Source organism: Caloenas nicobarica, chromosome 1 (assembly GCF_036013445.1).
Source record: "Caloenas nicobarica isolate bCalNic1 chromosome 1, bCalNic1.hap1, whole genome shotgun sequence".
NCBI lineage: Eukaryota > Metazoa > Chordata > Aves > Columbiformes > Columbidae > Caloenas > Caloenas nicobarica.
In genome coordinates, this window is record NC_088245.1 from 135,790,853 (window position 1) to 135,809,088 (window position 18,236).

Consider the following 18,236-nt stretch of genomic DNA (forward strand, 5'->3'; position numbering starts at 1 on the left):
CTCTCCAAGTGCTGCACAATGGATTCCTGCTTTTGAACACAAACAAGAATTACTAATGGCATCCTTGAAGGCAAAAGATGCACTGATCAGCATAAATGGGGCACAAATAACAGCACAAATAGTAGCAAGCCCTTTAGAAAAAAACCCAAACCAAACAAAACACAAACATGTCATCCCCATCTGGCTTTGATCAATTGAACTGAATGTAACGTGCACCTCATTGTGGAAAGTTATAACACAGAAAGTACACAGTTGTAATTATTCTCATAGAACCATTTAGGTTGGAAAAGACTCTTAAGAACATTGAGTCCAACCATAAACCTGACACTGCCAACTCCACCACTAAATCATGTCCCTAAGAACCTTACCTATGAGTCTTTTAAACATCTCCAGGGATGGAGACTCAACCACTTCCCTGGGCAGCCTGTTCCAATGCTTGACAATCCTTTCTGTAAAGAATTATTTCCTAATATCCGATCTAAGCCTCCCGTGGCACAACTTGAGGTCATTTCCTCTTGGTCTCTTCTCCCAAATAACAAGTGATAGGACAACATGCACCTTGCTACAACCTCCATTCAGATAGTTGTAGAGAGTGATTTGCTACTGTAACTTCTTTACAGATGAAAAATAAGTACTGGAGAATAGGTGGGGTGGAGGGAGTGGTTATGGTTTTGTTTTGCTGGTGTTTTTTTGTTTTGGTTTGGGTTTTTTTGTTTCTGGTTTTGTTTTGGGTTTTTTGTTTGTTTTGGGTTTTTTGTTTGGTTTTGGGTGGGGTTTGTTTGTTTGTTTGTTTGGGGTTTTTTTCAGAGAAAGAAACAAGCCCACTTGCCTAAATGTCAGCATAACCCAGCTAAATAAAGAGAGGCTAGAGTGCAATCTAGTCCTCATGCCAACACTAGAGCTTAGAGCTAGCTCTCTCCAAATCCCCAGTCCACATTCACAGCACACAGGCATGGCTCTACATCTCCTATGGCTCCCATGAGATGTCTCTAAGTTGTACCTGTTCCTTTGGGTGGAGGAGTGGTTGGCAGGGCAAGAGGTCAGTCTGAAAAAGAAGCAGGGAATGAGACAGAAACAGCAGAGCAGATGTTCGGGACTACTGCTCTACTACGTTCCCTGGTTCCCTCTTAATTAATAGATCCAGGTGACAGCAGCAGCACTTAGTGCACAGACCATGGCAGGTCAGCATTGAGACAAGGACAGGGGAGGGTGTCCTAAAACGTGAGACTTCCCTGACTAAGTGGTCCCGATGTGAACCACCACAATGCCTGACTCATCGGACACCTTCCCTGCCTTGAAAAACTCCATCCTTGCTGAAAGACCTCGCCTCTACGGAGAAGATGCCTGACAAGGTGCGTGGCGAGGGCATTCACTAGTCCCCTGTGCTTCCCAGCTGGAGCCTGCTGAGGTGCGAGCAGCCAGGGCTGGGGGCTCCCACACGCTGAGCACATTCCAGTCCCACTGGCTGGGAGTAGCCACACATTCAAAGCATCAGTTTTAGTGTCCTGAGGATCTAGACCTCCTATGGACTTTGGGTAATTTATTCTGGTATGGAAACCCAAAGCAATGAGGCTTATATGTATTATCAACAGTTCAAAATTCCATGTGACATGGTAGCAGACTTGGCTGATTCTAAGGCAATGTACATGTTCCTTTTTTAGTATTGCTCTTTGCCATCTTTCCTGCTGTTTGAATGCACCTCCTAAATGAATTACCCGTTGCCCACATGGTTTTCAAATATAATTTATTTTTAGCTAACGTGTTCCCGATAGATGGAATAAAACACGTGTTAAAAAAATAAAAATGAAATTAAAAAACTCCTCCCCTCAGCAAACATGTGCCCCACAATATTTATAAAAGAAGGCCAGCTTTTTTCCTTCTAGTTCCCCTGCTAAATTTCTACAAGTTCATTAATAATAAAAAACCCAAACTGCATAAATTGTAGAAAAGCCAAAGGAGTTGCCTACACATTTTTTTATAAAAAGAAAAAGTTCCTGCCAGAATCTCCCCCAACCCGATTACCTTTCCTATGTCAGCTGTGAGGAATCTTTCTCAACCTTAGTACATGCCTTTTCTCCTGGCTGGCAATGAATAGGCTGAGGTAAGCATAAGCCACCTTATTATTACTGTGAACAGTCATGATTTCCTTTTGCATCAGTGTATAGTTACATTAATTTCCCTAAAACACTCCATGCTCCTTTTCTTTTGTACTTTTCTCAAGGAATGGTGTTTCTGTTGTATTCCAGATGACAACCAAAAGTTACTCAAAAGGCTTGCTGACTTGGATAAGGACTTGAGAAATAATAAATAGCAAAAAAGAAACGTCTGTTGTTTGCATCACTGAAATGGCTGCCCAAACAGCAATACACCACTGAAGCACATGTAATAATTTATTATTTGGTCCTTCAGACCTCCTATATTTAAAATTGAGCATATAGTCAATGCAAAGATTGAGAAAAATTGACCTAGCATCTATCTATACGTTCCAGGGATATTTTGTACTGGGTTGCAGTAGTTCCACCAGTACAAAACTCCAGGTCCAAGGGTTTAGACCCACTGAAAACAGTTTTTACATGTCCACTATTTTTTGGGCTTTAAGCAAAGTAAGCTGTGCACTTGAGGTCCTTGCTGTAGATTGATATAGTATGTCTATAACTGGATGATGTATCACTGGAATAGCTGTATCAATGTAATTCTATCGATACAACTATTCCTAATACAGACAGGACCTTAAACATAAATACCTATGACAGATAATGTTTACCACTGGCCTATTTATAAGACAGCTGTTACCTTAGTTCGAAAATCAGCTTATAAAATGTTCCTTGTTACTGTAAGTGGACAGTGATGATTATAGGTCAGTCTATGTTATTATTGCCTGATTTTCCCAGTTTGGGTTTTTACATATTGACTCCTTACTCAAGGTCTTTTAACATAGAATTGAAATGTGAATATGTTTTATTTTTTCCCCAGTAAATATACAATACACACTTCAACAGTACTATTAACCAACTTCTTATGCCAATTAAACTTTGCTGCACTAACAATACCAATGAAACACATTAAGAGGTCATACTTTTCCGTGAACAAACTGTAGCCAATAAACAGGTTTTCTTAAAAAAACAAATTAAAAAACAATTCTAAGTGCTGCCACAACATCCCTTTTCTTTAAACACATTATTCACAATAAATGTTTTCAATTCTTTTTTAAAAAAGAAGAATACTTCTTTTAAAATAGTAAATTAAATGGCATTTTAAAAAATACGTACTGTGGTTCATTGGAAGTACATTGTATAGAAAAGAGAGAGATAAAAAAAAAAGAAGAGACATCACCTGCAAGATAATGGAGACACTTTGCGATACACAACAACACCTTATGTAATATTGTAAGCAAATTATTAATGAACAAAAATGTACAGAAGCAGATGGACAAGTTAGTGAATATCATGGTACTGCACAGCTTTAATACTGACACACATTTACTTTCCAGTGGAAGAGATAAAACACGAATTAGAAAGTAATTGGGATGGCTTTATCAACGTCTAATGATACGGAATTTCGAATAGAATATAGTGAATAAGGTGTTCCACCAAAGCTCAGCACAAGCTTTTGAATTAAAAGGAAAAAAAAATCTACCAGTGACTGAGTTAAACATTTTCCAGGGAATTAAATTTGAATTGTACCCTGAATAGTCTTCTCTTCATATGATAATATCAAAATGAAAAATATACATATGTAAATATGATGCCTTCTGTATCTTGCTTGAACATTTTTGCACATTTTTAAGTAATGGTTTTGACTATAATGGTTTAACAAGCAGGAAAATGACATATATTCATTGGTCACATATATAAACAAATGCATACATTTTGTCTCAACTTTTTTGGTCTGTAACCTGCTAAATAACAGTCTTGACCTTAAGGAAGTTAACTAGCATAGTGCTGAGTTATAGTTGATAGCTGTAGTGTTTTATCTTATCATGGAACAAGTTCATGAAATGAAAAGCAACACATATTTAGCATTGTAATTTACTTTTCTAAAATTCTGGCATTACTAAAAGTGTTCTTAATACTGGTGAGCTCCAAGGCAATATATAAAACAACATAGACTGGTCATACAAAAAGGGTATTCAAATGAAAACTTGTGTTCATGGTCAGATAACTAACAGAAATAAGCTGTAGGATGCAATATTTAAACTAAGCATCAAATGAGTGGGCTATCCACATACAATATTCTAAGAAAAGTTTGACAATTTATTCATTTCTATTTGAGAGGTACAGAAGATTTGGATGAAGTAATGAAAACTAATGAAGAGACAGGATGCTGTCATTAATGTCCACTTACAGAGTTTGGTTTATTCAAAAAGTGTATAAACATGCGTTATTTCCTCCTCACAGCAGGGTTTGAAGCCACTTACTGAAACACAGGTCAAAGATTTTCTTTGCTTGTATCCAACTTTTTGGATGTATTGTATTGCCAGAAACGTATTTAATGCAAGCCAAAAATACTTTGACCATTGCTTTCCTTCCAAACACTAAATGTTTTACTAGGAATTTAGTGGATTCTGCTTCAGCTCTCACGGACTTCAGGTAACAGAACACAAAGGTTTGTTCAGACTGCATCAAAACGATTAATGTCATGAATTTCAGTGGTGCAGCTCTATCCTCTATTGTACTGTACATGTATTGGAAAGATGAAATACGATACTCTGACATTTCAATTTTTTGGAAGCAGCCTGAATATGTCTTAATAATAAATTGCATCCTTAACTACTTACTAGGCATTTTTTGAGTTTACATTGTTTATTTCTCCTGGGAAATCTCTGTCTTATATTTTGGGTTGGAGAATTTAATGGTAATAATTCTTCTAAAACTGCAATATAAAACCAGCTTTAGTGAAACACCTTAAGTTCTTTTGTTTGTAGCAAGATCTGGTTTTCTTCCCCTTTACTTAGTGGCATGGGATGGCTAAAAACAGATACTAAGGGCATCATTCTAGTGAAAGGGTCTAGGCCATCTCATGCTACCTTTAATTTTCATATTCACTCTTTACTCTCACACTTCCAACTTCTGACCCCATCTTAAATAGGAAGAACAACTATGTTGCTCGTTTCTAAAAGATTTATATCTGTCTCTAATGTCTCCACTGACATCAGTTTTGCCTGTCACTTTCTCATTTCTACACCCCAATGGAAAACCACCTAACATACTCCTTTACATCCAGCATTATCCAAAGTAGCTTACAGTATGTAAACCTTCACACATTCAGTCTCTTTTTTTTCTTCATGTCATGAGGAGTAGAGTTTTGTGCTTATCACCAAATAAAATTGCAGTGCAAACTTTAAACATAAAAGTTACACAATTAAAAGTTAATATATGGCACCACAGCCTATTAATTCACATATAGTACAACAGACCAATAAAAACAGACATGAATATGAACATAGCTAAAAAGGAGGTGAGCTTGCATAGCAATGCAACAAAAGAAATTATATACAGAAGGAAATCCTTTTCATCCTAGAGGGTGATTTTTTTTTCTTTCTTTTTTATATACTCCTGACAAGGAATAGTTTAAGGTGGATGGTGTATTAAAGAGAAGAACACAAGTAAATTATCTGTGGGATATGTGTGGCTGTGTGTCTTTACATTGCATTTACAGTTCTTTTAATAGTACATAAATAAAGAAAATGTTCATTGCACTGTTTAGTGTCATCACTTCCATGAGTTCAGACCTGATGGTCCATCAGAGCAGCTTGCAATGTGTCTTCTCAACTACTCTATAGAAAGAAACAAAGAGAGAGAAAAAGGTTGTAATAAGGAGAAAAAACACAAAACAAAGCCTATGACAATATTACTGCAGCACAAGATGAATATTCAATAGATTGGGAGAAGAGCTTTAATTGTTTCTCAGTTGAAAAGTGATGGATACTAAAATTCAGCACTTACAAGACCTTACCTGAGACAGCACATTTCAGAGGTGACTGTTGGGAGATACCGAGGGTTTGACTGCAGCGATGGGAGGTGGACATGCCAACAGCTGCATCGCTTTTACTAGTAAACATCCCAGTATGCCTGAGCAATCTGGGATGTTGATGTACTACTCCAAACAACAGAGTCAAACCTTTTGGCATCTAGTACTACCATCACATAGACAACATTAATGTGGTTTTATAGAAATTTTAACCGATATTGAGTGATAATAGAAAAAAGGTTGGAAAATAATTCCCCCAGCCTGGGAAGCTGAGGAAAGAGTTGGGATATACAACTGAAAAACAGGGCTACACAGCTGAAAAAAGAGGATACCCATCTAAGGTCAAAAAGAGGACAATACTGCTCATCAAGCAGTGGAAAGTTAAGGAGAAGACGTCACAAGCTTGCCACCATGACCAACAAATTCAGCCCTCTTTTCATTCACTCCTCTCAGAAAAAAACCTGCTAATAGCATTTCCAGGCCAAGAAAATTCTAAATTACTAGATTTTCTTTTTGATTTTCCCAGTGTTTCACCAGCATTACATGCTGAAAGATGTACTGTATAGATAGAGGTGGCATGGCTTACACAGATTTGAACTCGTCCAAACCAAGGAATAGAAGAACTTCATTTCTTTGTCATCAGAAGAAAAACACCTCAGAAAGCAAAAAGATCTGGGTAAAATTCAATCTGATTATCACACTCAACTTCCTACTTTCTTCACAACAGATTTATAATTTTTCACTTTTTGTCTATTTGAGAGTTTGAACTGTAGCTAGAGATAAACTTACATAATTCACCAGTAAACTGTCCTTGACTGTTTGATCCCATATAGCCTACATCGAGAAGGTCACTGGCATTGCGTTGGTGACCTCCTCGCAAGACTTCACCTTTTCTAGGTCCGGTCGATCCTTTAGAAGAAGCTGTTCCTGAAGAGCTGTGGCCACCAGGGGATGGGAAGTTGGGTTTACTATATGGTACGAGTGCCTCTTCTAGAAAAGCAAAACAAAATAAAATAAATACTGAATAAATTCCTATAAATAGGAATAAAGAAGCTATTTTTACATGGACATCATAGTAATTCCTGCCCTCAGATATCTGGGGTTTTTCTTCTTTCTTTATAGCATGTCAATTTTACCTAAGAAAATTTTTTACCTAAAAAACACAGCTCAGTGTTGTATCCCATAGATAAAGAAATCAGCATGAATTTAATCTTCCTTTCATATAAACTCATAAGTTAGTTTGTATTAATTATAAAAAGCCTAGATTCATTATGAAGTAATAGATCATGAATCATAGATACTTCAATAAAAATAGATGCACATACAATTTCCAAAACAATGCAGCTATGATTAGATTTTTTGCTTCAAGCCTACAGGAACGTGCTTTTTCCTTTTTTTTTAGCTTAAATTATGGTAACATTACCTCAATCAATTTAGATAAAGAACTACAATATCAGCTAATTTAATTAGCTTCCAGCAGCTCCGTAATTTCTAATGATGCAAAGTACACTGAAGATTTTTTTAACTGGTTGCGAATGACATTGGAAAATATTACATTATACATAATATTAGTAGTTGTAATATTTGGGGTGAATAAATCTTCTTGCAGCTTGTTTCATGTTCCATTATAAGCAAAAGGCTTACTTTTGCTCACTCGGCTTCTTCTATGTGAAGACTTGTAATAATGAACCACTTGTGAGAGCCGAATTAATACCAAGAAAGCACAGGACTATATGTCTTCATATAGCAGGAAGTAAAACAAGACATCACATGTGATTAGTTTCCAGTAGATATTGTTGCAATAATCCTAACCTAAGAAGCAGATCAGCAGCACTGATTTAACACTGAAATAGAAGCAGTGTTTTATTTCTTTGCTGTGTATGATCCAGTTTTGCTGTCTCAGAAGCTGAAGAAAGAGACTTTGCTAAATATAGATTGATTCAAGAAAGAATGACTACATATGCTTAACCTCAAACACAGGAATTGCCCCTTCTGAAATCGGTGGGATATCTCCTGCTTGAGTCTTACATTTTTTGAAAGTGAATCTGGGCTGGAAAGGATTTCTTTATTTTGCTTTTCCCATTGTCTTCATTCTTAAGCAACCCGATGAGGAGAAACAGACTTTATTTGGCAGAGGGCAGGAATACAGAAGGAAAAGTAGGTGGGGATGGTTGGGAAGAAAGAGGAGATAAAAATGTTTTTATTCACAATCTCGAAACCTTTGCAAAGGCTGCAGCAGAGGCACAATTAACTTACGGAAATGCTAAATGGGAACAAATTTGTGCGAGAAACCCAGGATTTCATTCTTTGTGCCTACTGTCACAAGTAAGTAGGATACAGGAATTTCCCATGTGATCAGCTATTGAGCAGAACTCATTTTTAAGGTAAATCTGTTTCAGAAGAGGGCAGGCAGCTGACTTCTTTCTCTGCCAAAGTATCTCCTCTGGCCTTGCCCAAGGGACCAGAATATTGCACTGCAGGACATAAGAGCATTATCAGTGTTTTGTGCTGTGACTGTGTGCTGTCCTTGCTCAAGTATAAAGAAATGCTTAAAAGCCATAGTAAAATGGAATTTAACAGCCATAGCCTTCTAAATTATGTTACCTGTTCTTTATATATCAAGCCCTAACAACAGAATCAGATGCAAACCTGGTTTCCAAAGGCTGGCTAAAATATGGAGCAGCTCGCATTAAGGCAGCAATAAACCAAGCAGCATAAATCAGTTTAGCAGAAAGCTGGATACATTTTTAAAGGATGGAAAGAAAAGTCACTAGTATTGCAAAGAGTTTGAAGATGACATATATGGTCAATTGATTTGTTTTTCTAGTTTGTGGACCCAAGATAAGGCCTCCTTCGGGTTCAATGAAATAGTGAGAAAAAACGACCATGAATAAATATGGAGTGCATTATCATTATAGAGCATATGGTGTGTTAAATTATCTGTTGTGCCCTCAGAAATAAATGCAATTCATAAAATAAGCAATTGTGACATAAAATAAAAGCGAAGTTTTTCACAACATTCTGGCACATGAAAGGTAGTTGTCCCAAGTCCTTAGAATGGGCTCATGTTTATTAAATACTCAAAATAGTGCCCCACGCCCCAGGCCTGCAAAGAATGTGGAAAGGCTTTGCCGATTCCTTTCTCTTTGAAATACTGAGCCTTTAGTTTGAAGACATAATTCTAGCCTCTATGAAATCAGGATATATGTATAGAAACCATGTTTCTATACTCCATAAGATAACCAAAAGGCTTTTAATAGTATCAAAACTATTGTCACTTGATCTATCACTACTTTCTTTAGAGGGGTAGCTGAGGATGTTTTATTTGATGTGCTGTAACTGTGGTTCCACAATGAAGTCATTGGCCTGAACTCAGTATGTTGTTTATATTGAAAGCAAATAGTGGAAACACAGTTCTCGAAATTAGGTATTTATATTCTATTCAACATCAAGCCAGAGATCTTGCACTCAAAATTTCACTCAGAGCTTGGTAATGTCTGAATAAAGCCTCTTAAGCTTCAAAATAGCTATTTTCTGGAACCAGATAGCTAATAATAACTCCTTTTGGAAATATATTGAAAACTGGGACAGAGTAGATTTCCAGAGATTTTTGTCATTAACAAAAGAAAAGAGAGGAAGAACAACTAATAGTATTAAACCTCCCAAATTTAGTCATATAAATAAGCATCATACACAAGAGCAGCCTTTTTTAAATCTACCAGAGGAAAGAATACAGAGCAAGAAAGCTGTAGTGCAAGAAGCTGAGATGAGAAGATAGACAGACAGATATGAAGCTCTGGCCCACATTGTGCATAAAATTTATGAACCCTCCCACCAGGGTAAAACTGTAATATCTCTGAGAGGAATCCTTTGTCATGCATAAAGGATATGCAATTGCTCTGGTCATCCTGAATTTGACAAGAACAAGACACCTGTAGTCACTCAGCCCTAAATTCAATGCTCGTGTAGGGCACTGGAAATGTCAAGATCAAGCTGGTTTTGTTTAAGGACAGATAAATGCAACTCCTGCAGGGTGGGAATTTGACTACTGTATATACCCTCTGTATCACAGAATAACAGACAACTTCTATTTGCACGCTTATGAAGCAAAGGAAAAGAAGAGGAGTTGTTGCTAACCAGGTCAGAGAAGCATCCTTAATAATAATTTACGAAGAAATGAGATGTATAAAGGATATTTAGGCTATTTTCTGTGTGTTTGTACATCTTGTACACAATGTAATTAAAATTGCCATTTCACCAAGTAGCATGAATTTCACACACTATTTTTAAACTGCAACTTCACATCATCATTTCACTACATGAACAACCACTCATTTATGCAGCTGAAAGATTAGGGCATTTTCAGGATATCATTATTGTTATATTTTAAAATATCCATTGTATTTTAAATATTTGCATTTAAATATGGCTAGCAATATCTCCTAGGACTTTATTCAGTAAATTCTGCCCCCATTACAGGTTTGCCTGCATACTACTATTTTTTTTCAGAATATCATTGATGTTAGTGTGCTAGATTAACAAGGAGCATTAATAATAGAATAAAATCAAGAAAAAAATGGATAATTTGAGTACCACCAGCGTCACTCTGGAAATGACACACATACTTGAAGAAACAGTGTAGCCCTACAGAAAGTGTACAGCATTTTTTTTTTAAATCTTCTTAATTATTCTCTTGTATCACTCTAATCAGCACCGGGATGACGTGACTAGTGGGTTAAACCACTAGTAAGGGGACATGAAACAGCAGCTTTTACTTGAAGTCAGGCTAAGAGAAGGAATCTGCAAATACTGTAGAAGTACAAGTCCAGCTCAGCATCTCCTCCTGAACATATTTTTACAGACTTGAAATCCATTTAGGAGATAAAGTCAGCACTTGGCAATGAGCAGGTCCTGTATAAAGGTGAGAACCTGTGCTGTCATCTTGCTGGGCCTAAGAGATGAATGTTACTTTGTCATACCCTTGAATAAGCGGAAGACGGGGTTATAAATACAGCCGGAAAGAATGTCAGTAGCTCAGAAGGATCAGCCTGCTTGCAGACATGCAGAAACCACTGCTGCCAATTTAGAAGCAGGTTTAAAGAACAAGAAAATATGGCCCTATATGTACAAATAAATAACATCTAACTAAAAATACTCCAAAAAACTGTGTCTCCTTCCCTGTCTGCCTGAAACTGCTCCTGTTTTTTCCACCGCTATGCTTGACAACATTATTAATGCCAAAACACTGTAAAGACTACACCGAGTTAGGTGCTAATGAGATTTCATTGTTGCAGGAGGGAAAGTACATGGATCACAAGCTCTCATTTCACTTTGCCTTTTCTTATTTTCCAGCCTGGGCCTCGGCAGCACAGGCACAGAGGGGCATGAGGTGACCCTAGCCTTCTGCCAGGTACAGAAACCCTCAGCTGGGAAGCGTCAAGAAGCCGCTTGCGTTGCCTCGGCTGGTGCAGCCCCCACGCACCTGATCCGAAGGCTTGTTTGTGTTGGGCTTTCCTGAAATCCTCTTGGCGATCTGCAGAGCTTATCCACTCCTGGGTTTGCCGCTGCCACTCTAGTGACGTCCTAGCTTGCCGGTCCAGGGAGCTCTTTGTTTCATCTACGTTCGGTGCATGCTGCCTCTCAAGAGAGCTTCCTTTCCTCTCTGCCGAGCCTCCGCGCTGGCCGGGGACTATTTGCTGCCTTAAACCCTGACCAGGGGGCGGGTCGGGTGGTGGTGGAAGATCTAAAAAATGTGAATAAGATTTAGATGAACTAATTTTTTTAATTGAAACAGAAGGTCTGTTTGATGCTGAAAAGAAAAGTCTCTTGCAAACGCCACAAATCACTTCATTTGCTGATTTTAAAAGGAGGAAATTTCACGGTAATCAGAAATGTGTTTTTACCTTCCGCTAGTTTTTTATTCAGGTTACTGTGTTGCTAGCTCTTTTTAATGTCCATAAAAATCAATAGTCTCTGAGCCCTGAATTACATTCCTAAGCATGGGTTTTATTTTCTGTGGGGAATACTCCAGCTGGCCCATTCAGTACCAGCAAGCAATTAAGAAAGGCTATGAAAAACTGATCTGTGTCAGTTGACAATTTCGTCCCGTCATATTGAGATGTGCTTCATCACCCCCGTGTTGGGGCTTCACTTTCAGCTTGAGGTTCAAACTCAAAATCTAAATATGCAACTTTATCAAGATGAATAAAAGCCCACAAAAATGTTGGGAAAAAAATATTCACAAAACCTACTTTCATTGAAAAAGCATCAACACATCTGTGAAAAATGCATGTTTAAATGGAACCACTAAACAATGAGTGAATATTTTATTCAAGTACTATTTGAAAGTTCAGCCAAGATATACAGACTTCACATTCAAGAGGATGGCCACTCTTAAGTTTAGCAGTCTTGCAAATATAACCCATCAAAATACAACTTCAGCTGAACACTGAAAGACACTTGCCTGGTCTCTAACAATTCCTGTCCTTTTCAAGTTTATCACTTGGACTACCTAGATGCTTGTAGAACTAAAGATCGAGCTTCTAATCGCATTTGTGGAGGCAAAAGTACATTTTGTTTATTGGTCCTTGACTCAAGGTAATTAGAGAATCTGGATAATTTTCATTCTAAATGTAAGATTTTCATGTTAACTATGATAGACTTATAACAGTCCAGAAAACCCTCAGATTACTCAAGGAAAAAAAAAAATCAGAAAAGGGAAGTACCTTTAAATGAAAACTCTTGCATATTGGATACCCATTTTTTACATAGAACATTTGTTGATAATTTAGGCAATGCATAGCCAAATCAAATCTGTGCAGCACCACCACCAACTTCACTTAACCTATATTAGTTTACACTACATACAGGTCTGTCCTGCTTTCTAGTTTTACGTTTATCAAGGAATTGAACCTGGTTCAGTTACAGACATTGAAAAGCAAACCTCTGCTTTGCCCACAGGAAAGTCTGATGTTTGTAACTCTAGTAAAACTGAAATTCATTTTATAAATTGATGAGGAGGCCTTTGGAGGAGATTTACTTTGAAGTCTGTAACCTGGCTTTATATAATGCTCCACAGACTTTTTTTCATGTCCTTGCTGTTAGAGGTGATAGTTATACCTCATGTAATGGGCAGAAATGCTTCCGGAGTTGCTGAGACATCATCCCAGCCAACATAATCTCTTACAGATAAACAAGGATGTGTGGGTTATTTGTGTCTACATGGGAAAGAAGTTGTATCTGATGTTCCTCCCGTACCTTTGTTCACAGCTGAAGTGCTATAGCCCAGATTAAGATATCTAACTTCTGGCTGAAACAGCCTTCTAGTAATCTGTCAGTGAGTCTGGTGTATGCTTTATGTTCGGCACTAATTTAGCTGAGAAATTTTTAGTTATGAATATAGATGTGACCTTTCATGACAATGACTATACTTGAGTTACTGTGGGTGGAAGCGGGAGGGTATGGGAGCTTGCCAATGTTAAAATTGCTTTATAGTGTTGGCTTCCAAAACGGCATTTCTTATAATTGATTTTATTGCGATCATAACCAGTTAATGTACAGAACCACAACATTGGCATCTGCTTAAGCAATCTGAAATAGAGATTACTGAAGTTGTGATTTATAAGCACTTTATGGAGATGCATTGAATCCAATAAACACACTCATAACATGACATCTGACAATGCAATTTTCCAAGATAAAATATTTACCATTCAATAAAACCAAAATTTTTAAGTAGCATCATAGCAAAAAAACCTGTTAAAAATATTGCAGTACTAAACTTCTTAACATTCAGTGCCCTTCTACAGAAATTGCTACCTAATACTTGCTATTAATTACATACTGAGAAGAAAAGTAGCTTTTGTACTTAAACCATACTGCATGTTCTAGAGGTAGCTGCAACTCCTGGACTTATGTAGACTTATGCTGCTGATCTACTGTTGACCTGATTCTTGCTTTTATTCACCCACAAAATGGGCTTGATGATTGCCTTATGCATAGAAGTGAAGTGAAAAACCCTGTTTGTAAAGTTCTTTGGCTGTTTTAGACCAGTGGATGAGTTGAAATAAAAAATAAAATTTATCTTCTAATGAAGCTTCACCCAATTCCAGAAGAATTACAGGCACTACAGAATTAATGTAAACCGGCTCCAGCCTGAGTACAGACTTACTGAATTGTGTTAGCTGTGTCTGAGAAGATCTGAAAGAACAGTTACCTATCTTTCCTTTTTAATAAAAGAAGCTGGAAGAGAGCTTCTTTTGGGAATGTGGCTTTTTATTTCCTCTACAACTTAGATCCGGTAGTGTAAATATTCTGACTTAGGTAAATTACTAAATATGCTCAGTTATCTTGCCTGGTCATACATAAAGACCCTGTGTATCTGGAGTCATGAGTTTCTTCCTCCAGTGCCACAGAGAAGAGTCTCTCCTCTCCCTTCCCAAACATGTGACTGTGCACGTGTCTCCACACACACTTGTGAGTGTGCACATAAATTATGGTTAATGGTTGGCATTTTGATTACTAGTAAATGGGTAACAGAGACTAGACGAGTTAGTAGCCTCGGTTCTTAATAGGCAGACTTATTACCACATAGAGGCAAGCCAAGTCATTCCATCATGTCAATCACTTCAGAGAAGTTTTCAATCTAGAAATTTAGGGACTTCAGCAGGATTTTCAGTGCAGATATTCAGAGTATTATCACCGATTATCACTGTACCTCCATCTGAATTACATTTATCTTCCAAATGCCAGGTAAAACACCTGAAAACCCACAGTGAGCTAGTAACTTACTAGGCCAGTGCAATGTCATCCAGACTACAACTCGCATCTTCTAATAGCAGGATTATCAAACCTGCAAGGCAATTTATAAGTGCATTGGTGGGAAAGTGATGGTCTTATTGATTTAGTAATGGAGGAATTGTGATTGAGAAGCTGTAGGACATCAGAGTGCTTGATAAGAGGCAGATGGATGTTTGGCCTGGGATTACTCCAGCCCTCTAGAAAGCAGAGCATTGGCCAAATGATTCAGGCACCAGTCAAGCTTTGGCACAGCCTCTCATTATTAACCGGGAAAAAGCAGCAAGTTATAGAACCTACAAGTTTAAGGACATCCCTTTCTATCTGTGCAGTGATTTGTTTTCCTAGGGGTGATAGTTACTGTGGCATTTAATAAGACTCTAAACCACTTTCTAGCATCAGAAGGTAAGCATCTCCTGCATGGTGATCTACCTTAGTAATAAATGACTTGTAATATATGATAGCAAATCAGTGGCAAAGCTAATAAAAGGCTTAAGTTCCAGTTCTCCTTTTTAACCTCTAACCATATTTCCCTTCCATCTCCTCTTGTTTTTTTTTTTTTTTTAACATCATGCTCAGCTAAGGAAGAGCTTTTAACTTCATTCATGCAGTTGCCATGCTACCACCTATATGACAGACCCCACTGTTTTGTAGTTCATGAATAATTTGTTTCTAGAAAAACAAATTATTCCTTGAGCATTAGAACTAAAAATCTTTATTTGGTTTTTATGGTGGACTGTGAGCTCAGAATGATGCTTTCATCATTTGAGAGATTCATAAACTATTCTTCCCCTGTGGATTTGTTGTTGTCTCCATGGTCTTTTAGGATGCAGAAGTTAAAACCAATTGTACAGCAAGACAGATACAAAGACTCAATCTAGAGTCAGCCTCTAGAAGAATCTGACCTGTGACTGAAGAAAATGAAGAAGTAGGCTTTTAGGGGATTTGTGTGAATTACTGTCAAAAGCATGAAGTTGGACCCTCATGTGCTTACAGAGTCTGACATTCGTGTGCTATGCGTTAACTATTACAGTTTCTTAGGCTTTTTGCACTGTCCCACATGATTACAGTTAACAAGGAGGAAGTGCTCAGGATGTGGACAGGAATGGGCAGAGAAAGGACATGGAGCTTTCTTGGTCAATGAAAATTAAAAACAACAGATACGCAGTATGTGATGAGACTTAAGCACAGGATGCTAGGACTCATCCAACTTGTGAATTTGAAGACAACTGACAAACCAAGTATGTTCTCATATGACAAATCCAAGACGAAGGAGTCGTAAGGGAATGGACTGAAGACATCTCAAAAACAGGAAAAAATGTTTAGTTACGTATCTCACTGAAATCAGGATGGCCCAGGGCTGAATGGACTGGCCTGGATTGGGGCTCGGATTTGCTGGATCTATCCCAGGTTCTCCTACTTTCCTTTACTACCTGTAGCTTAAGCATAATGGTACTCTCTCTCTTTGTAAAGTTTATTGCAATACTCCACACAAAGCATCCAGTTACCATTTTTAATTTCTGTGTACCAGAGGATCCTAAATTCAGTTTGTTTACATCACACAGGTGGCAACAGCAATCTTTAGCTTCCTTAATTGACAAATGTTCTTTTGCAAATTTAGCTCTGACTCAGAATTGCTCTTATACTTTAATGACTCATATTCATGAGAGTTGAAGTGGAAAAACTGTGCAATTTGTGTTTGTTTGTTCCTGTGGTGAGGATGGGAAAGGATACTCTATTACTCCAGGCCGTTAAAAATTTATGGAACATATAGTAAGCACTTTAACTAAGTTTATAAAAGAGAAATATTAAGCGAACAAAGTCTGAAACCTGTTATAGTTACTGCTCCACTGTGAGAGGTGGATTATTGAAGGAAATAGTATACCATTGGTATTCTGACTCAAATTTATGAAACTCCAATATGAATATTTTATAAAGAATAAATAAAAGACAGTAGGAGATTCCTCTTTTAAAATAAATCTTAAAATCGGATCTCTTTCACTCATTTAAAACAATGCCAGATTTTATGATAGAGGCACTCCCTATGGAGTCACACTTCCATCTGTCTCATGACTTGAACTGGATTCCAATTAATTTTCTGGTAACCACTTCATTGTTAAATATTTCTATAGCAACCAGAAGGATTAAGATCCTACCATACTGAATGCACTGTAATATCTCATGTACACAGAATTTGTGGCCCAAAAGGCTCATAGTTCAGGGTGACAGGATATGCCATGCAGAAGGGTTGACTTAACGTATTCACACAAAGAGTATTGCCTGTACCACAATTTCCAGTAACTATTCTCACAGACACATCTATTTAATGGATCTTTGTAGCAAGGAGGCCTCTGGAATATGTCCAGAAGGGGAGGGCATTAATGCTTAAACCAATTCAGATCCATATGAGTGGAGTCTGAGCTACTTTAAGCAGTTTCCCCAAATAATATGTTAGCAAGGATGAGCCATAGAGCATGAGATGTAATGATAACCCCTTTGGTGAAGACTTTTACTTCTGGAATACATTCTCCACCCTCGTGGTCTGACAAACAAGGAATCTATCAGAACATACTGCAAAATTGTATCTGTACGCCTGATAACATGAGTGACAGGAGAGCTCTGGTCATTTAAGTGGCCACAGTCCACATTGCGAGCTGTTATATGTACCTAGAGTAATAAATAGCACATTATAAATAAACCAAACTAAAAAATACTCCCTATGAAATCTATTTATTATGTTACCTGTCCAAAGAAGATACTGAAGGGAGTTGGACTTGATGACGCTTATGGGTCCCTTCCAACTCCAGTTATTCTATGATTCTCAAGTCATTTTTACTAGAATAAGGAGGATATTTTTACTAAAATTTAACTAATTTTTTTTATTTTTACACCTCACCATACACTGGAAGATTTGTCAAGGTGTACTTAAGATTAGGAAATAGCGTCACTGGCATCACACCCATTCCAGTGGTCCAGATAGTGTTACAAGAGTCGTTGAGGCAGGTGGGACAGCCTAGCTCTCAGAATTGCCCTGTTTTGAACAGGGAAAGAGAGGTCAGCGTGAGGGAAGTGATCACATCCCCATCTGCATGGCATTACAGACATCCTTAGTGGTCCCTTTAATACTGTTTTTCCATTTCCATTCACTTTTACCTGCTTCTCATCTGTAATCATTTCATTACCCAGGGGCCAGGCCAGAGATCAGAAGAAATGAGAGGAAGGTATCCAGTCCTCAGAGAGTAACAGGCAGCAGTTGTGTCTTTTGCCAAAGCCAAGAGTGAATAGACTAAGATAATGCAAGATTGAGCTGATCTGAGTCATTAGATGAGCAGAACCAACATGCCTGAAATTTCCAGATGGGAAGCAGTGGTCATAGAGAAGTGGAGATGTTAAAGCGGGAAACAAAGTCACCGAGGTCGCTGGATGTCAGGTATGAAGCAGCACGGACAAGACGTGAGGCAGAATAACGG

The 18,236-nt window shown here is 37.8% G+C and overlaps 1 protein-coding gene across 1 annotated transcript in view; it reads right to left on the minus strand.

The window, feature by feature from the left end:
- Nucleotides 1-5,695: 5,695 nt before the first annotated feature.
- ROBO2 (roundabout guidance receptor 2) overlaps nucleotides 5,696-18,236 on the minus strand; it is a 1,119,753-nt gene continuing 1,107,212 nt past the window's right edge. Inside the window, exons 29-31 of the mRNA XM_065627797.1 lie at nucleotides 11,453-11,713; nucleotides 6,859-6,960; nucleotides 5,696-5,776 (exon numbers count right to left, since the gene is read on the minus strand). Coding sequence (XP_065483869.1) covers nucleotides 5,772-5,776; nucleotides 6,859-6,960; nucleotides 11,453-11,713 — 368 coding nt within the window. The 3' untranslated portion in view covers nucleotides 5,696-5,771. The remainder of the gene's footprint in view (nucleotides 5,777-6,858; nucleotides 6,961-11,452; nucleotides 11,714-18,236) is intronic.